Genomic DNA, 21,107 nt, shown 5'->3' on the forward strand with positions numbered 1-21,107 from the left:
TTGGGCATAGCCCCTAACATGAGCACTCTCTTGTAACTCTTGCTACTTGCTGTTAGAATTGAACTGCTGGATACATAGTTGGTGTCATAAAGTCTAGAGAATTGTCTGATTGGAAAACATTTGGGGCCAGAAATGTTGTAAGTAGAGGAACAATGTCCATTTTTGCTAACATGTATGTACATACGTATACTATATAAGATGTATGTGTTTTGATGCTTTTTTTGAGTGTTGGGATTTGAAATTAGAGCCTGTGCTTGCCTAGCATTTGTGCTCTATCATTGAACTGTACTCCTTCCCAGATATATTTGTATTTCTAATTTAAGTGATTATTTTAGTAACAGCCTTTTTTATTGACAGCTTCCATAATTATAGACAATAAACCATGGTAATTTCCTCCTCTTCACTTTCCCTTTGCAACTCCACTCTCCATCATACCCTCTCTCCCTCTCAATCAGTCTCCCCTATGTTGATGTTATCATCTTTTCCTCCCATTCTGTTCTTGTGTAGGTAATGTCAGGCACTGCAAGGTCATGGAGATCTAGGCCATTTTGTATTGGAAGAGTGCATTGTAAGCAGTCCTACCCTTCCTTTTGCTCTTACATTCTTTTTACCACCTCTTTTGCAATGGACCCTGAGCCTTGGAAGGTGTGATAGAGATATTGCAGTGTTGACCACTCCTGTCACTTCATCTCAGCACTATGGTGCCTTCTGAGTATCTCAAGGTCACCACCATCTGAAAAGAGAAGCTTCTCTAACAAAAAATGAGAGTAGCATTAATAGATGGGTATGAATATTAAGAGAAGTGCTTACTAGGCAGTTTGGTGAGTATAGTATGTACATTTAGCCTGACAGCAGCAGATGTTACAGTCCTATTGCTCATGACTTGCTCTGTCGTAGGTTTTCAGTGTCAGAAATGTATTCCCTCCTGTGAAGTGGGCCTCCAGTCAGTTAGAGAGCAGTTGGTTGTCCCCATTACAGACATGCCTGTGTTAGCACCTTTTGGCTCATTTGGCCTGGCTGGCCAATTTTTTTAAAATTTAATTTAATTTGATTTTTTATCTTTTCACAATTTTTATTAACATTTTCCATGATTATAAAAAATATCCCATGGCAGTACCCTCCCCTCCGCACTTTCCCCTTTGAAATTCCATTCTCCATCATATCACCTCCCCATCTCAATCATTCTACTTACATATATGCAATACCAACCTATTAAGTACCCTCCTCCCTTCCTTTTTCTTCCCTTTATGTCTCCTTTTTAACTTACTGGCCTCTGCTACTAAGTATTTTCCTTCTCACACAGAAGCCCAATCATCTGTAGCTAGGATCCACATATGAGAGAGAACATGTGGTGCTTGGCATTCTGGGCCTAGGTTACCTCACTTAGTATATAATCCTTTCCAGATCCATTCATTTTCCTGCAAAGTTCATTTTTGGTCTGCTTCAGTGATGAGGTGTTGGGGGCCATAGCCCATTTTTTTGACTGGCTTGTTTGATTCCTTATTATTTAACTTTTTGAGTTCTTTGTATATCCTAGATATTAATCCTCTATCAGATGTATAGCTGGCGAAGATTTTTTTCCCATTCTGTAGGTTGCCTCTTTGCTTTATTCACTGTGTCCTTTGCAGTGCAACATCTTTGTAATTTCATGAGGTCCCAGTGATTAATCTGTGGTTTTATTGCCTGAGCAATTGGGGTTGTATTCAGAAAGTCTTTGCCAAGACCAATATGTTGAAGGGTTTCCCCTACTTTTTCCTCTAGCAGTTTCAGAGTTCCAGGTCTGATGTTAAGGTCTTTAATCCATTTGGACTTAATTCTTGTGCATGGAGAGAGAGAAGAATTTATTTTCATCTTTCTGCAGATATATATCCAGTTTCTCCAACACCATTTGCTGAAGAGGCTGTCTTTTCTCCAATGAGTATTTTTGGCATTTTTATCGAATATCAGGTGGCTATAGCTACCTGGACTTACATCTGGGTCCTCTATTTTGTTCCATTGATCTACATGTCTGTTTTTTTTGCCAGTACCATGCTGTTTTTGTTACTGTGGCTCTGTAGTATAGGTTAAAACCAGGTATGGTGATGCCATCAGCCTTATTTTTGTTGCTCAGTATTATTTTAGATATCCGAGGTGTTTTGTGATTCCAAATGAATTTTTGGATTGTTTTTTCTATTTCCATGAAGAATGTATTTGGAATTTTGATAGGAATTGCATTAAATGTGTAGATTGTTTTTGGAAGGATTGCCATTTTCACAATATTGGTTCTTCCAATCCAGGAACAAGGGATGTTTCTCCACTTTCTAGTGTCTTCTGCAATTTCTCACTTGAGAGTTTTGAAGTTCTCATTGTAGAGATTCTTTACTTCCTTGGTTAGGTTTATTCCAAGGTTTTTTTTTTTTTTTTTTTTTTTTTTTGATGCAATTGTGAATGGGAGTGATTATCTGATTTCATCCTCTCTCGCTGGCCAAATTTAAGGCTTGCAGTGTCCACTGTTTTCTATTTCTACTGGTGATTTCTCTCTCTACCATTGAACTGCATGCAGCATAGATTTTTCCAGCTTTCTGTCAGCTGGTCTACATGGAGGAGGTTTTTAGCTCAGCTCCAGCAGGATTTCTCAGTGACTTTGCAGCCCAAGTATGTGAAGTCTTCAGCAGTTGGCTCTTACCATCTATTCCTGGTGGGAAACCAGGAGCCTTGGCAGTGGCTTACAATGTTTTGGGGGCTTCAGGGACTTCCCTAGACAACAACAGTCTTACAAAAGAGGACGTTTTTGAAGGTTAAGACTTGCTCCATCTTCACTAAGTAAGGGGGTTCAAAGCATCTGCTCTTTTTTTTAACCCCCTAACTCAGACTGACCTGGAACTTACTCTATAGCCCAGACTGACCTCAAACTCATGGCTGTCCTCTTGCCTCCCAAGTGCCGGGATTATGGGCATGAGTCACCACACCCAGTTTGATTGTTGTATTTTGAAAAGTAATTACAGATTTGAATGTTTTAAATTCTCCAGATGATGGTGTTGATACCCAAAGTGGAACCAAGAAGGAAGATCTGAATGACAAAGAGAAAAAGGATGAAGAAGAGACTCCAGCACCTACGTTTAAGGCCAAATCAATCCTGGAGAGCTGGGTATGGGGCAAGCAGCCAGGTACTGCGATCTTCTAAGGTGTTGTGACTTTTAGAAGGCTTCATTTGTCTTTCCTTTTCTGATATCAGTGCATAAACGTTTTCATTTATTGTGGAATTTTCTAAAAGTAAAAATCTTTTTGTATTATGATGAAATATATCTGACATCAAATTAATCTTTATAGCTAATTTTAAATGTGCAGTTCATTAAATGCATTCACATTGTGGTACAAAATCACCTCTATTTATGTATAGAACTATTTTTACCTTATAAAACTGAAACTACCCTTTCTTTAAACATTATTTCCCACCCTATGCAGCTGCTATTTTACTTTGGTGTCTGTTCACTTGACGATTCTAGAGATTGCACACCAGTGCACTGAACATGCCCTTTGTGTGTCTGGTTTATTGCACTTTGCGATCTCAGGGTTCTTCCATGTTGTGGCGTTTAAAATATCAGATAATATCCACAGTGTGTGAATATACGTTTTGTTTGGATTCACTAGTTGGTGGGTATTTGGGTTGCTTATTTGGGTTGCCTTTTGTGAATACTGCTGCTATACGCATTCGTTTATAAGTAGATGTTTGAGTCCCTGCTGTCAGTACCTAAAGATAACAGACTAATGTGATAATAAGTGCTTAATGTATTTTTTTTTTTTTTTTTTGACACAGGTTCCCACTCTATAGCCTAGGCTGCCTTGAACTCACTATGTTAACCAAGCTGGCTTTGAACTCACAGTGATCTGCCTGCCTTAGCCTCAATACTGGGATTATAGGTGTGACCTGCCACTCCCAGCTTGTGTTTAACTTTTTAAATAACCAGTAAACTGAGAGCTAGGGAGGGAGATAGCTCAGTTAGAAAAGTACTTACTTTGTAAGCTTGGGGACCTGAGTTCAAACCCCAGAGCCAATGTAAAAATGTCAGGGGTAATGACACACTTTTTTTTTTTTGCCTGGGCTTGCTGGCCAGCTAGTCTTGCTTACTTAGGAGGTAAATTCTAGGCAAGTGAGAGACCCTGTCTGTACTTGAGGAACAACAGCTGAAGTTATCCTCTGGCCTCTCCACACACATGTGTGTGCACACACATACACTCATGTAAACAACCAGTCATAAGCCGGGTGTGGTGGCGCACAACTTTAATCCTAGCACTCAAGAGGCAGAGGTAGGAGGATTGCCATGAGTTTGAGGCCACCCTGAGTCTCCATAGTGAATTCCAGGTCAGCCTGGGCTAGAGTGAGACCCTACCTCGAAAAACCAAAAAAAAAAAAAAAAAAAAAACAAAAGAGAGAGAAACTGTCAACTGTTTTTGACAGAGGCCACACCAGTTTTCATTCTGTTAGCAGTGCACAACACAGGATTCAATATCTTTCTTTTGGTTTTTGGAGGTAGGGTCTCACTCTAGCTCAGGCTGACCTGGAATTCATTCTGTAGTCTCAGGGTGGCCTCCAACTCATAGTGATCTTCCTACCTCTGCCTCCCGAGTGCTGGGATTAAAGGCGTCTGCCACCATGCCCTGCTTGGATTTAAAAAAAAATATATTATTTATTTATTTATTTATTTGAGAGAGAAAGAGGTAGAGTGTGTGTGTGTGAGAGAGAGAAAGGGAATGGGCATGCCAGGGCCTTCAGCCATTGCAAATGAACTCCAGATGTATGCGCTCCCTTGTGCATTTGGCTTACATGGGTCCTGGAGAATCGAACTGGGGTCCTTAGGCTTTGTAGGCAAATACCTTAACCAGTAGGCCTACTCTCCAGTACCCCCTTTTTTTAAAGCATCAATCTGACTTTATTCTACATGCAGATGATAGATCTAAAATGAAGTCATCCAGAAGGCTAAAAAGAAACACGTAGACAAAAGTGTGTCAGGCAAATGCAAATAATCAGAAATCAGGTTATGCAATATTGCTATCAGTGCAGCATTAGAGGAGACAAAGGAAGAACTTGCATACTGCTTAAAATCAAAATTCATCATGAATTCTGAATCACAAATACCTATAGAATAACCCATCACTCACCATTATGATCAGAACTATAGTAGTCAACAAAATGCTACCAATAAGTGACTAAAATAACCAATACATTCTCCAACAGTCTTAGATCAGATTGTGAAAAAGTAAATTAAAGATATATCTGTGCAATGAGAGTAGAGAATACTTATATTTATTTATTTATTTATTTTTTTGAGGTAAGGTCTTGCTCTAGCACAGGCTGACCTGAATTCACTATGTAGTCTCAGGGTAGTCTCAAACTCATAGCAATACTTCTACCTCTGCCTCCCAACTGCTGGGATTAAAGGAATGCACTACCACACCCAGCTGAGAATATTCCTTTTTTAAAAAAATGAATTACTTTCTTTTATTAGTTATGGACATATTAGTATGGAATCATCACTTGTTGGTACCATCCTTTCCCTCATCCTAGCCCCTTTTCTGAAAAGGCCCTCCTCATTGGGGTCACGGGTTATCCCTGTGGGGATTGTGGGTTACGTGTTGTGGGAGCAACAGTCAGTTACTGGTTAGAGGCAGTGCCTCTGGGCATGATATCCCAACTTGTGGCTGTAACAATCTTTCTTTTTTTTTAATTTTTTTTTATTTTGAATGCTTTTTAAAAAAATTTTTATTAACATTTTCCATGATTATAAAACATATCCCATGGTATTTCCCTCCCTCCCCACCCCCACACTTTCCCATTTGAAATTCCATTCTCCATCATATTACCTCTCCATTACAATCATTGTAATTACATATATACAATATCAACCTATTAAGTATCCTCCTCCCTACCTTTCTCTACCCTTTATGTCTCCTTTTTACCTTACTGTCCTCTGCTACTAAGGGCTGTAACAATCTTTCTACCTCCTCTTCTGCAAAATTGCCTGAACCATGTTGGGTATGTTTTAAGTCTACTTCAGTGACAGGCTCTTAGAAGCCTCTGGATTTTTGCTTTGGTAGGTGTTGAGTATCCTCAGGGTCTGTCTCCTTCACCCTGGTGCTGATTTATCAGGTTTCCCATGGAAGCAGCTTTCTTGCTCATTCCATAAATTCCTCTGTGGTTTCAGCTGGAGCTAGGCTGAAGTGTGATGGGTAGTTTATGTCCTTCGGTTTTGCTTCCATCTGAAAAAGAGAAGCAGATTCTCTGACAGACAGTGATGTTAGCACAGCTTAAGTCAGATAAGCATTACTAATTTAGGGAGAATTTGATGAATGTAATCCCTCTTTTAGCCCAGGATTAGTGGGAGCTTGATATTGGAGAGCAAAATCATTGTTGAATTGAATTCCAGGTCATCCTGAGCTAGAGTGAAACCCTACCTTGAAAAACCAAAAAACAATAAATAAATAAAATCATATGATCCTGAGAGCATAATCTTTGTTTCCATAGGATTCTGACCTGTCTCCCAGATATGGGTTCCTTTCCACTGAGCAGATCTTTTAGCCAATCAGAAAGCTATTGGTTAACCACAAAGGCTGTGCACCACTATTGCACTTGTGTGTACATCATGTCAGGGTGTTTGCTTCTGAGTAGTTTGAACCCTGGATGGCTCAGGTCATTGTTGGCTACTTTCTTCCGTGTAGTGACAGGTTTCATTTTCTCCATGTGCTTACCAACTATTGTTATTTTTCTTTCTACTCTTGGTAATAGCCACCCTAGGGAGTGTGAAGTAGCATGTCAGTATTTTGGTTTGTGTTTCCTCAATGACTTAGTGATGTGGAACATTTGTAAATGTTCTTAGAGAAGTATCAATTCAAATTTTTGTTTATTAAAATTATTTTTTTAATTTTTAAAAGTACTTTTATTTATTCATTTATTTGCAAGCAGAGAGAGATAGAAGAGAAATAGTGAATGGGTGTGCCATAGTCTTCAGCTGCTGCAAATGGACTCCAGATGCATGTGCCACTTTGTGCATCTGGCTTTACATGGGTACTAGGAAATTGAACCCAGGCTGCCAGACTTTGCAGGCAAGTGCATTAATTAATTAATTTTTGGTTTTTCGAGATAGAGTCTTGCTCTAGCCTATGCTGACCTGGAATTCACTATGTAGTCTCAGGGAGGCCTTGAACTCACAGTGATCCTCCTACCTTTGCCTCCCGAATGCTGGAATTAAAGGTGTGTGCCGGGCTGGAGAGATGGCTTAGCGGTTAAGCACTTGCCTGTGAAGCCTAAGGACCCCGGTTCGAGGCTCGGTTCCCCAGGTCCCACATTAGCCAGATGCACAAGGGGGGCGCACGCATCTGGAGTTCGTTTGCAGTGGCTGGAAGCCCTGGCGCGCCCATTCTCTCTCTCTCTCCCTCTATCTGTCTTTCTCTCTGTGTCTGTCACTGTCAAATAAATAAATAAATAAAAAATTTTAAAGGTGTGTGCCACGACGCCCAGCCTAAATATATCACTTTTAAGCCATCACTTTCTGACCCTTGTATGGGTTAATGGTCATGAAAATACATTCTGTCTACCTTTAAAAGTCCCCATTGTCTCCAAATAGTTTCCAATCTTTAAAAGCGTAAGTGCTGTCTGTGATCAGTCTCAGGGAAACTGTTTTTTTTTTTTTTGGTGTTTTTTGAGGTAGGGTTTCACTCTAGCCCAGGCTGACCTGGAATTCACTCTGTATTATCAGGGTGGCCTCGAACTCACAGCAATCCTCCTACACCTGCCTCCCGAGTGCTGGGATTAAAGGCGTGCGCCACCACGCCCAGCTTGTTTTTTTTTTAAATTATTTTTTATTAACAACTTCCATGATTGTAAACAATATCCCATGGTAATGCCCACTTTTCCCTTTGAAATTCCACTGTCCATCATATCTCCTCCCCCTCTCAATCAGTCTCTCTTTTATTTTGAAGTCATGATCTTTTCTACGTATTATGATGGTCTTGTGTAGGTAGTGTCAGGCACTGTGAGGTCATGGATATCCAGACCATTTTGTGTCAGAAGGGAGCATGTTGTAAGGAGTTCTACCTTTCCTTTGGCTCTTACATTCTTTCCACCACCTCTTCTGCAATGGACTCAGGGAAACTCTTAACTGTTAGATCCTGTGACATCAAAAAATAAGTTCTATGTAAGTGTGCGTCTGGCCTCAGGGCCAGCTTCTTGTTCCCCTAACCTTTCCCCTTGCCTGTCTCCTAGGGGTGGCCTTTTCTGCTTGAACTCTGCCTCTCTCCCAACTGTTTTTTGTTCGTTTATTTATTTGGGATTGGGGGGGGGGGCGAGAGAATGGGCGCACCAGGGCCTCCAGCCACTGCAAATGAATTCCAGATACATGCACCCCCCCTTGTGTATCTGGCTTACGTGGGTCCTGTGGAATCGAGCCTCGAACCAGGGTTCTTAGGCTTCACATGCAAGCACTTAACTGCCAAGCCATCTCTCCAGCCCCCAACTGTTTTGCTTCTACTTCCTGCTCTGGGAGCAGATGAGCCTAGTTGCTTGAGGTGGAGTGGAATGATGATGGGCTGAGAGTCACCAGCTGACATTTTGACCCACCACAGCCATTCCCCTCTAGGCATCAGTTTTTTCATCTGTAAGTTGGTAAGCGTTGTATAAAAGATGTTCTAAATATTTTGTAGCTCTTATTTTCTGAAGTCCATGGCTTGGACCACTCGTGAGTATCCCTCCTTATCCCTCTTCAAGGTGCTATGCCTGCCAGACCTGGAGGGGTCCCAACAAGTCTGCTCTCATTGGCTGGAGTTGCCAGGCACAGTCTGTGGATCTGCCCATGAGGCCTGGTCTGCATCTCTTCCTTCCTCTGTTTCCAGCTAGTAGCTGGACTTGTATTTACATTATCTGTATTTACATGCCTTTTGTCCAGGTGAAGGCAGAACAAGGTGCTCCTCTAGCCCTTTTTACCTGAGGAGACCCTGGTGAAGCTGTTGGAGCAGACAGACCTAAGAAAGGTAGCTACAGAGGCACAGAGGCTAGCAAGTGAGCTTATAACCCACCACTTCAGGTGCCCACTTCATGCTTCTAATATGTACACCTAGCATGAGTGAAGTATGACAGCCAGATCACCTCTAGTACCTACCACAAGGCTTAGCAAGGAGAGTTACGGCATCTACATGCTTGAGCTTGAAGTTCGGTTATTGGTGTGTAGGGCACAGTAAAACTACAGCTGCTCTTATATAAAACAACAACAACAACAACAAAACAACCTAGCAAACAAAAAACAAGTTATATACTTCCAACACATAATGGCACAGAGTAAACATTCCTACTCAAAATAGGAGGACTGGGAACTGAAACCCAGAAGGACAAACTTCACATCCTGTAGCTGCAGGTCCAGCATCAAAGCTACAAAGGGCTTGAGCAACCCCCTGCCCCTCTATATCTAACTGCCTTGGGATGGCTCCACTGTGAGCCTACAGCTTTCCTTGGTAGATATCCATGGGCCTGGCACCCCCAATATCCTTGAATCTCCATGCAACTTGGGCTTATCTTTGCATCATGCCCTCTTGGAGCTTCCTTTCAGTGAATCTGACCCTGCCTCATCTTTGTCTAGTCCTAGTGGCTTTCTGAAGCCATGGAACAAGACATGATCTCCTCATTCTTATTTTTTATGTGGCTACAAAACCACTACCATGTAGATGATGTTGCCAGCTTGTGCTACCATCTTGGGATGGATCTGGAGTCTTTTAGATCAAAGCTGTATTGGTGCCTTGGTTGCTGAATATGTGTAAGTACTTTCCTGGGCCCTTGCTTTTGAGCAGGGAATCCCTTGTGTAGCTTTTTCCATTCTTGCTCTCTCCTTTTGAAAGAATTTGCATTCTCAACAAGTTGGAACATTCATTGGATAGGGTCTTGCCCTCCAGGCAACTTTTCTGTTGACATAGTGCAGAACCAAGGTTTCTCCCATCTTAAGTAGTAACCAGGCCTGGCCCTGCTTAGTTATGCGCATTTAGGGTGGTATGTCCCTACTATATCCAAGGTTTCTCTTTCACAATTGCAGTCTCTTTTTTAGCACATGCCTTGACTCCATCTTTAAATTTGCTAAAACTCTTTTGCTTAACAAACTACACATTTAAAAAATTTTAATTTATTTATTTGTATTTATTTATTTGAGAGCGACAGAGAAAGAGGCAGAGAGAGAGAGAGAGAGAATGGGCACGCCAGGGCCTCTAGCCACTGCAAATGAACAACAGACGCATGCGCCCCCTGTGCATCTGGCTAACATGGGTCCTGGGAAATTGAGCCTCGAACCAGGGTCCTTAGGCCTCACAGGCAAGTGCTTAACCAGTAAGCTATCTCTCCAACCCCAAATTATACATTTTTAAATACCTGTATTCCTTAGTTCCCTAGTTTTTTTTTTAATTACTTTTAAATTATTTTCATTCATTTATGAGAGAGAAAGAGAGAAGGTACTCCAAGGCTTCCCCTGCTGCAAACAAACTCCAGATGAGTGTGTCCCCATGTGCATCTGGCTTATGTGGAGCCTGGGGAATTGAACCTGAGTCCTTTGGCTTTGCAGGCAAGTGCCTTAATTGCTAAGCCATCTCTCCATCCCCCTAGTTGCTTCTTTTTCACTGTGGACTTGATAAAGATGGTTAGCTGTAACTATGCCACAACCTGAATGCTATTCTGCATTGAAATTTCCTCTGCTAAACAAATTAATCCATTGTGTATAAATTCAACCTCACTCAGGTTCTCAAGACATGGGTAGAATGCAGCCATGTTTCTTGCTAGGATATAGCATGAATGGCCCTAGCTTCATTCCTGGTCCAGTCCTTTTTTTCCTTTGAAACCTCATGAGCTGAGCTTCCACTGTCTGTATTTCTCTCGTCATTGCTGTTGTCTAAGCTACCATCAGAACAAAGTTTTATTACAGCATTGAAGAGCTTTTCTAGCCCAAAGTTCCAAACTCTTCCACATTATATCTGGAAATTAGTTCCACAGGCCTACCACCTTTCTGTGGTCAGGTTTATCATAGCAGTGGTCCCACTTCTCAGAACCAGTTTCTGAATTGTTTTTCTGGCTGCTGCAACAAGTTAGTGACAAAAGCAGTTTAAAGAAGGAAGGCTGGTTTTTTGCTTACAGTTTTGAGAGGATCTAGATGCTTATGAAAGCAGCTGGTTACTTTGCGTGTCAGGAAGCACAGATGAATGCTGGTGCTCAACTGGCTTGGCTTTCTCCCCTTTGTACAGTCCAGGGCCCCAGCCCATGGGAAGATGTTGTCCACAGCTAGGGTGAGTTTTTTAAGAAATGCATTTTATTTATTAATTTATTGGAGAGAGAGAGAGAGAGAGAGGGAGGGAGAGAGTGAGCATGCCAGGGCCTCCAGCCACTGCAAATGAACTCCAGACACATGTGCCCGCTTGTCATCTGGCTTATGTGGGTCCTGGAGGATTGAACTAGGATGCTTTGGTTTTGCAGGCAAACACCTTAACTTCTAAACCATCTCTCCAGCCCCTTAGGGTGAGGCTTTTCCACCTCAATTAACCTAATCTAGGAAATCCTTCACATAATTCCCCAAAATTATTTCCCATGTTTATTCTAAATCCTGTTGACACATAAATTAATAAGATATGTATGCATATGTGCATATTAAATGACCTTTTATTCAGCCACTAGGAGGAATGTAATTATGCTATTTGCAAAAAAATTGAATACAACTGGAGATTATCATGTTAAGGAAAATAAGTGAGACTTAGAAAGATGATTTGCATGTTTTGCACCCCTAGATTTTGTATGCAGGATGTGAAGGTAGAAATGAGACTGGGAATAATGGTAGAGAAAGGGGTGAATACTGCCAAAGTATATGATATAGTTGTATGAAGAAGTCTGTGAAACCCATCAGAATGCAGGGGATATAAACCAATAAAAATTTATATTAAAGGGCTAGAAAGATGGCTTAGTGGTCAAGGCGGCCTATGAAGCCTAAAGACCCAGGTTCGATTCCCCAGAACCCATGTAAACCAGATGCACATGGTGGCACATGCATGTGGAGTTTGTTTGCAGTGGCTAGAGGTCCTGACATGCCTATTATCCCCCTCTAATAGATAAAAATGAAATATTAAATATTATATTTTAAAAATTGAAGAAAAACTGACTTTTCAGGAAGAGGAAGGCTTTTGCTAGCCCTGTCTGATTTCTGGAAGGAATTCCTCTGGGATCATATCCATGACCATGAAGGTGCTTAGTGTAGTGGGCTGGACCAGGCTTTTGTCTGGAGGGTAGCTTGAGGAAGATGCCCTGGGAAGGCTGGAATTCTGCTTTTCTGAAGTGAGCTTAGTCAGGGTGGAATTCAAGGTGTTGTTCATCTTGTCTTCCCTGCCTGTCAGCGCTTCAGTACGGGGCTTTGAGATTTTAGAACTCTAGACCAGTTGTTCTGCTGGTGCTGCGCTTGGTGTTCACAGCTGTGGGCAGTGAATGAAGTTCCATCATGAGTTCTGAAACGTGTTTGTGAGTTTGCTGATAAAATCTCCACTCTTGCTGGGCATTATGGTGCACACGTTTAATCCCAGCATTTGAAAGGCAGAGGTAGGAGGATGGCCATGAGTTAGAGGTCCCCTGAGACTACATAGTGATTTCTAGATCAGCCTGGGCTAGCATGAGACCCTACCTCCAAAAACAAAACAAACAAACAACAACAACAAAAAATCTCCACTCTCCCATGGAAAGCATGTTTAAGTAATAGCTTGTTACTCTTCTGTGGATAGTGTGCTCAGGTGGTAGGTAGCCAGGAAAGTGAGGTATTCTATACAAGAGCAGGTGTTTGGTCTGGCAAAGCCTGCAGCTGATGAGTGTTCTACTTGTAGTAAAGACTGAGCTCTGAGCACAGGAGTAGTGTAGTGAGGGCTTGGGGGGAGGCAGTTTGCACCAATAATCTGTATGCTTAGGTAACTTATCTTTAGTTGCTAGTTAGAATCTTAATTTTTTGTGTGTATGGTGTATGTACATGTATGCATGATCATGTACACATCAACATTTGTATGTGCTCATGCATGTTCATATGTGTGTGTGCACTACACATGTGTGCTGGTATGTGTGAGTTTGGAGGCCAGAGGGCAGTGTCTGGTGTCTTCCTCAATCATTATCTATCATACTTAAAAAATTTATTTTTACTTATTTATTTGTTTGAGAGAGAAAGGCAGAAAGAGAGAGAGACAGACAGAGAGAATGGTCATGCTAGGGCCTCCAGCTGCCACAGATGAACTCCAGATGCACGCACCACTTTGTGCTTCTGGCTTTCAATGTGTACAGGGGAATCAAACCCACATTCTTAGGCTTGTCAGGCAAGTGCTTTAACCGCTCATCCTTCTCTCCAGTCCTACCATACCTTTTGAAACCACATCTCTCAAAGAACAAGAACTCACAGATTCAGCAGGCCAGCTAGCCAGCAAGCCCAGACTTCTCCCTGCTTTTGCTTTCCATGTGCTGGGATTTCAGGTGCGCACCACCACACTTGGCTTGTTTTTTAAGGCAAGGTCTCATTTTAGCACAGAGTGACCTGAAGCTCACTCTGTAATCCAGGCTGGTGGTCTTGTTGATCCTCTTACCTCAGTCTCCCAAGTGCTGGGATTAAAGGCATGAGGTGCATGCTGTCTTTCGCCTGGCTTTGATATGGGTGCTGGAGATCTGAATTCAAGTCTTCATGCTTGCATGAAGCTGTTCCTTTGACTAGAATCTTTTGAATTGTTTTTATTCATGTGATTGTCTTCTAGTTATTTAGAAAAATAATCTTTAATACAGAAATTTTCAAATATACACCAGAGAGAGTAGCTCAATGCAATTCCACTTGCTTATTACAGAATCTACTTTATTCCATCAGTGTATTTCCTCTCATTCAAATTGGATATCATCATCATTCAACTTCTCAGTATTATTGCCAACCAAGATATGGGCAAGTTAGATGCTTTCTTATCTTGTGTTCTAGATGTGAATGAGCTGAAGGAGTGTCTTTCTGTGCTGGTTAAAGAGCAGCAAGCCCTGGCAATCCAGTCAGCCACCACCACCCTCTCCGCGCTGAGACTGAAGCAGAGGCTGGTAATCCTGGAGCGCTACTTCATTGCCTTGAACAGAACCGTTTTTCAGGAGAATGTCAAAGTTAAATGGAAAACTAGCAGCCTTTCTCTGCCTTCCATGGACAAGAAAAGGTAACCGTAACAAGAAGAAAGACTGTTGTTGGCAGCTTCCTATAAAGCTCTGGCTCTTTTGATGAGGAAAGTTTAATTAGTGGTTGTCTGTGTAGTTCCTTCCTTTGCCTTATGAACTTTCTTTTTTTTTTTTAAAAAAAATTATTTATTTATTTGAGAGAGAGAGGGGGGGGGAGAGGGAGAGAAAGAGAGAGAGAGAGAATAGGCGCATCAGGGCTTCCAGCCACTGTAAACGAACTCCAGATGTGTGTGCCCCCTTGTGTATCTGGCTAACGTGGGTCCTGGGGAATCGAGCCTTGAGCCAGGGTCCTTAGGCTTCACAGGCAAGTGCTTAACTGCTGAGCCATCTCTCCAGCCCCTGCCTTATGAACTTTCATTTGTGTGGCTTGTATACTCTGGGGAATGGATTGACCCATGGAGTTGTATTATTTTAAATAACTTTTTCTGCTGGGCGTGGTAGCACACATCTTCAATCCTAGCACTCAGGAGGCAGAGGTAGAAAGATCTCTGTGTTCGAGGCTAGCCTGAGATTCCATAGTGAATTCCAGGCCATCCTGGGCTAGAGTGAGACCTTACTTTGAAAAAAAACCCAACTTTTTCTGCTGGTAATCAGAGAAGCTAGTCAAAAGATTAGATTAGCTCAAGTATAAATTGGAAAATGTGACCTCAGCTTTGAGTTCTTTGTGTTTTCTTCATATAGGGAACAGATTGTAATGTGCAGGGCATATCTACATTAGATACTTCCTTTCTTCCTCCTAATAGGATGTTATTATGCTTTTATTACAAGAGGTACTTTCAAGCATATGATTTTTCATTTGTTTATATTTAGTAGTACAGTGGAAGATTTTCTAAGTTATTAACTAATAGCCATCAAAATGTTTTTAATGTTCATTTAAATTTATTGTTGAAAATATAGCTGTCTGCAAACTTCTGTGGGAAGGTTGGGTTGTCAGGTAGAAGTTGTATTTCCTGTCCTCCCAACTCCTGTTAGGAGTTGGCTTATTTGGTTCTGACAGTGACTTGCACTGCCTGTTGTGCACATGGGAAGTGTGGACAGGATGCAGAAGGGAAGCCTGGAAAACCCTTGCCCATTTTATCCTCAGTTAGCCCAGTGCTAACGTTTGCATATTTTCTTGGTTTCTCTTTCTTTTAAATCTGGCTGAAATCATATCTGTAAAATATTTATTTATATTTATTTTTAGAGAGAGAGGGAGAAGAGAGGCAGTTACACAGAGAGAGGGAGAGAATGGGTGTACCAGGGCCTCTAGCCACTGCAAACGAACACCATATGCATGCTTCACCTAGTGCATCTGGCTTATGTGGGTCCTGGGGAGTTGCACCTGGGTTCTTAGGCTCATAGGCAAGCTCCCTAACCACTAAGCCATATCTCCAACCCTGAAATCATATTTTGAGATAGTTTTCATGTAAACTGTGCCATATGAGAGGAGCTGGTGACAGTCATTCCTTTCCTTCCTGACTGCAGAGTGATGGTCCCAGTGATGGTCACTGCTCTGAAGGCTCTGCATGTGTGAACAGACTTAGAACACCCGTGTGGGTGCTAGATCAACCTGAATGTCCTAAGAGGCCTGAATGCCCTGCTCTTTTTTCTGTGTGCCCTTGTGATGATATAAGTATTGGTGGTTCCATCCATTGGAGGAACTCTTTCACAATATGTAATATATAATAAATAATAAATACATGAGTGGAGGAATTCCTAAAGTTAAAAGAAAGCTTTGAGATAATTGCATCATATATGTAGTTGTAAGAAATAGAGTCTTTGTGCTGTTACTCAGTTTATTTCTGTTTAGCCATTTGAAAAGCTGTTATATGATTTTATCTTAAGCACTTTTTTTTTAAACTTGTTCAGGTTTCTTCAGCTTTATATGGCCAAAATTTTGTGTGTTTTTAGTTAAAACTACATGTGTAGATTTGTGCAAGACTACATCCGCAGCCAGAATATGCTGGCAGAGTCCTGCTCCCTCTGTTTTTAAATTAATTAATTAATCTGAGAGAGAGAGTGTGAGTGAATTGGGGAAGAGAATGCCTCTTGCTTCTGCAAACAAACTCCAGAACACATGCATCCCTTTGTGCATCTGGCTTTCCATGGGTACTGGGGAATTAAACCCTGGACCATCAGAGTTTGCAAGCCTCTCCACCCATCCTTTTGAGCTCAGCTGTCTGAAATTTACTCTGTAGCACAGGCTGGCCTTAAGCTCACCACAGATCTCCCACCTACAGCCTCCTGAGTGCTGGGATTATGGGCGTGTGCCTATAAGAAGACATGTGCGAGTGGTTGAGCATGGTGTTCAGAAGAGGGTGGCATGACACGACGGTGATGGGGCAGGACAGGCACTTGGTCCCAAGACGCATCCAGCACGGGACTCACGGCACTAGCACTGGGGCAGGCAAACTGGCCCGTGTGCCAGTTGTTTTATCTCTCTCCGTTTTTCTCTCCCTCATCGTTAGGCTCCCCTTTTGTATCTCTCTGTTCACTTATTGTTGACCTGAGGTCATTTCACAAGCATTTTTCCAAGTTATTTTACAATTCCTTGTAAATCTCTTTTCTAAGAGAAACCCTTTCCTTTTCAAAGGATATTTGATTAAAGTTTCAAACACTGAAACTAAAAATCACTAATCAAGACCATTGTTCACATTGTCCAAATTCTTCTGTGTAATTTCCTTTTTTTGTCTTCTTTTTTCTACCTTCCTCTGACTAACCCACTGTCACACTTGTGTGCCCTGCAGCTCCCGGCCCGCAGGCAGAGGGGTGGAAGGTCTCGCCAGAGTCGGCTCCCGGGCCGCGCTGTCCTTTGCCTTTGCTTTCCTACGCAGGGCCTGGAGGTCAGGTATGTGCCCAGCATGTTGTGCACTTTCCTCATGAATCAGGAGCTTTGGGTTTCGTAATCAACTCGACCACAGTAGGTCCTTGTGCTGATGGCCAGCTGCCCTTGAACAAGAGTACCAGCTCTCTGAGTTCGTTTCACAGGCATTTTCCCAACTCATTTAAACTTTCTTGTAGATGTCTTTGTTCTCTTTGCCTCACTTTCTCTTTTTGTAGAATAAGAGGCTACAGAGTCCCTGACTCCTTGGTTTTTTTTAACAAAGTTGTACATTCTCCCCCCTGCCAAACCACACACTGTGGAATATAACAGTTCCTGTTGATTTCTGGAAGCATAAGAAATTAGTATTAGTTGAGCATGCATAATCTGAAACTATGAAATATGAAGTGCTCCAAAATCTGTAACCTCTTGACTCACTTTTGAACATTTTCTCATGATGCTAAAGGTAGAAAATTGTACACTTGAGTCTTATGTGCCAGGTCATGTCAAAATGTTGGCACACTAACAACACTGCATTTAGGGCTGTATACTGTATACACATTTATGTGTAGGCTTGGTTCCCCTCCTGAAGATGTCACATTTTATATATGCATATTTATTCCATAATTGAAGAGACTCTGAATTCCAAGATGGTTCCGAGCCCAAATCTTTCAGATGGGGGATGGTATCACTTGTATTGTTTCTGTGAGAGCCTTCAGATGGGAGTTGACTTTTACACAGCTTTGGTCTGTTGACTAGTGAGTGGATGGCATGAGCATCAGTGTTGTCTTTTTACGTGAGGGGTGGTTGTGTCTGTGTACATGGGGGATTGCTGCCTGAGAGTTGGTCAGTCTTCTCTTTCTCATTTGTGTGCCCAGGTGAAGATGCGGACCTATGCAGTGAACTATTGCAGGAGTCCCTGGACGCCCTGCGTGCTCTTCCTGAGGCCTCACTCTTTGACGAGAGCACAGTGTCTTCTGTGTGGCTGGAGGTGGTAGAGAGAGCAACGAGGTTCCTCAGGTCCGTCGTGACGGGGTGAGTTCCCTTTCCTTGCCAATGTATTTGAGTCTCATTCCTACCTTCTTTCATAACTGGGTTAGTGGGACATACTGGGTTCGTTTCTCCTTTCTTTCTATCATACCCTCCAGATCTTGGTACTCACTTTACCTAGATTACTTAATTTATGATAATTTGATTTGACCCAGTAAACTGTCATATTGAATGCAGTTGAAAAATCAAATGACTTTGTAGTTTATTATTTTCTTTAGGCATTTGATGATTTGTTGATCCAGCAATCGTAAAGTACAGACTTCTTGTATGCTTCTTGCTGTTACTAAAGAGCTACTCTTTTGAGGGAGAGGGAAGGTACATGGTTTAAAGTCTTGATTGGTGAACCTAGCAGTAAATAGCTACAAAAACAAAGTATATACTTGGTGCTGGAGTCTATCTCAGTGGTAGAGCAGTTGTTTGACTAGGTCTGATCCCCAATGTAGCCAAAAAAAAAAAAAAAAAAAAAGGAAAAACAGTATAAACCTGTTTAGCTTATTGGTACTACTACCACCAAATTACAAAGAGGCAAGGTCTTGGTTGGCTGCTGGTTTCCAAAGTTATAGTCCATGGTCACTTGACGCTGTTGCTTTGGGTTTTTAGCAACATAGGACATCATGAAGGGAGCAGTTGGTAGAAGATGCTTGCTCACTTCATGGAAGCTGTAAGCAGAGAGAAAAGAGATCAGAGTCCCATCATCCTAATGACTCACTTCCTCAATAGGCTCCATCTCTTAACAGTTCTGCTACTTCCCAGTAGTGCCATGGACTTTGGACCAGCCCTTGACACATGGACCTATGGGGGACATTTATGAGAAAAATTGTATATGGTTATTCTTTTTCATTTTTTAAAAAATATTTTTTTTAGGGCTAGAGAAATGGCTTAGTGGTTAAGGTGCTTGCCTGCAAAGCTAAAGGAACTCCATTTTCTCTAGGTGCCATGTAAGCCAGATGCACAAGGTGGTGCATGCGTCTGGAGTTGGTTTGCAGCAGCTGGAAGCCCTGGCCTGCCCATTCTCTCTCCCTGTCTTTCCCTCTCTCAATAAATAAAAATAAAATATTAAAAAAATTTATTTTTATTTATTTGAGAGAGTAAGAGAGAAGCAGAGAAAGAAAGAGAATAGGCATGGCAAAGCCTGTAGAGCCACGGCAAAAGAACTCCAGATGCTTGTGCCACCATATGCATGCATCTGGTTTATATGGGTACTGGGGAGTCTAACCTGGGTCCTTATGCTTCCTAGCAAGTGCCTTAACCACTAAACCATCTCTCCAGCTCCTCATTTTCAGTTTTTGAATATGAATCTGATCATCATTATAATTTTGACTTACCTACTTCTTTTTTTTCTCAATTTTTATTAATATTTTCCATGATTACAAAAATATCCCATGGCAATACCCTCCCTCCCCCACTTTCCCCTTTGAAATTCCATTCTCCATCATATCCCCTCCCCATCTCAATCAGTCTCTGTTTTATTTTGATGTCATGATCTTTTCCTCCTCTTATGATGGTCTTGTGTAGGTAGTGTTAAGCACAGTGTGGTCATGGATAGACAGGACATTTTGTGTCTGGAGGAGCATGTTGTAAGGAGTCCTACTCTTCCTTTGGCTCTTACGTTCTTTCCGCCACCTCTTCCACATTAGACCCTGAGCCTTGAAAGGTGTGACAGAGATGTTAGTCAGTACTCCAGTCACTTCTTTCCTGCACTATGATACCTTCTGAGTCATCCCAAGGTCACTGCCATCTGAAAAGAGAAGATTCTCTACCCAAAGTGAGAGTAGCATTAATATAAGGGTTTGACTATTAAGAGAAGTGCTTACTGGGCAGTTTGGTAAACATAGTATATACACTTATCCAGACATCAGCAGATGTTACATCCCTAGGGCTCATGGCTACCCCTGTTTTAAGTTTTCAATATCAGGGATGTATTGCCCCCCATTGAGTGGGTCTCCAGTCCAAATGGAGGGCAGTTGGTTTCCACCATGACAGACATGCCACTATTGTACCCATTGGCTCATTTGGCCTGGCTGGTCAATTATAAGGCTTGCAGTGTCCACTAATGAGTATCTTCACTGGTGGTATCTCTTTCTCCCATTGAACTGCGTGTAGGATGGCTTCTTCCAGCTTTCTGTCAGCTGGTCTACATGGAGGAGGTTATCAGCTCATTTCCAGCAGGATTTCTTAGTGGCTTTGCAGCCCAAGTATGTGGAGTCTTCAGCAATAGGGTCTTACCATCGATTCCTGGTGGGAAACCAGGGCCTCGGCAATGGCCTATAATGTTTTGGGGTCATCAGGGACCTCCCTGGCCAACAACTCACTGGAGGTATCCCATCCTTGGCCCTGAAAATTTTCTAACAATGATCTATGGCTCCTGAGTGCTCTATTGTCCGAAACCAGAGGATTCCATATGATTTATTTGCATCCTCTTAGATTTGATTAGCCCTCCTTCCACCTTTCCTTTACTCAAACTCTTCCCCTGACCTCACTTTGGGCCTTTTCACCCCAGTTAATATATTCTTCTACTTATATATATACAATACCAACCTATTAAGTCTCCTTCTCCCTTCCTTTCTCTTCTCTTTGTATCTCTTTTTTAGCTTACTGGCCTCTGCTACTGAGTTTTTTCCTTCTCATGCAGAAGCCCAATCATCTGTAGCTAGGATCCACATATGAGGGAGAACATGTGGTGCTTGGCTTTCTGGGCCTGGGTTACCTCACTTAGTATAATCCTTTCCAGATCCATCCATTTTCCTGAAAATTTGATAACTTCATTTTTCTTTACTGCTGAGTAGAACTCCATTGTATAAATGTACCATATCTTCATTATCCACTCATCAGTTGAGGGACATCTAGGCTAGTTCCATTTCCCAGCTATTAGAATTGAACAGCAATAAACATGTTTGAGCATGTACTTCTAAGGAAATGGGATGAGTCCTTAGGATATATGCCTAGGAGTGCCATAGCTGGGTCATATGGTAGATCAATCTTTAACTGTTTTAGGAACCTCCACACTGATTTCTACAGTGGCTGGACCAGATTGCATACCCA

General features: G+C 41.9%; 1 protein-coding gene across 4 annotated transcripts in view; it reads left to right on the forward strand.

Annotated features, from left to right (window-relative positions):
* The window catches only part of Herc2 (HECT and RLD domain containing E3 ubiquitin protein ligase 2), a 214,552-nt gene that overhangs the window by 33,713 nt on the left and 159,732 nt on the right, over window positions 1-21,107 (forward strand). For 3 of the 4 annotated variants that reach the window (XM_004661943.2, XM_045145018.1, XM_045145020.1), the window contains exons 4-7: window positions 3,009-3,146; window positions 13,977-14,196; window positions 16,942-17,042; window positions 17,894-18,050. In XM_004661943.2, the coding sequence (XP_004662000.2) occupies window positions 3,009-3,146; window positions 13,977-14,196; window positions 16,942-17,042; window positions 17,894-18,050 (616 nt within the window). Of the gene's footprint in view, window positions 1-3,008; window positions 3,147-13,976; window positions 14,197-16,941; window positions 17,043-17,893; window positions 18,051-21,107 lie in introns of those variants that run through there. The other variant, XM_045145021.1, reaches the window with a different exon arrangement.

The sequence above is a fragment of the Jaculus jaculus genome, chromosome 3 (genome assembly GCF_020740685.1).
Source record: "Jaculus jaculus isolate mJacJac1 chromosome 3, mJacJac1.mat.Y.cur, whole genome shotgun sequence".
NCBI classification, from domain to species: Eukaryota; Metazoa; Chordata; class Mammalia; order Rodentia; family Dipodidae; genus Jaculus; species Jaculus jaculus.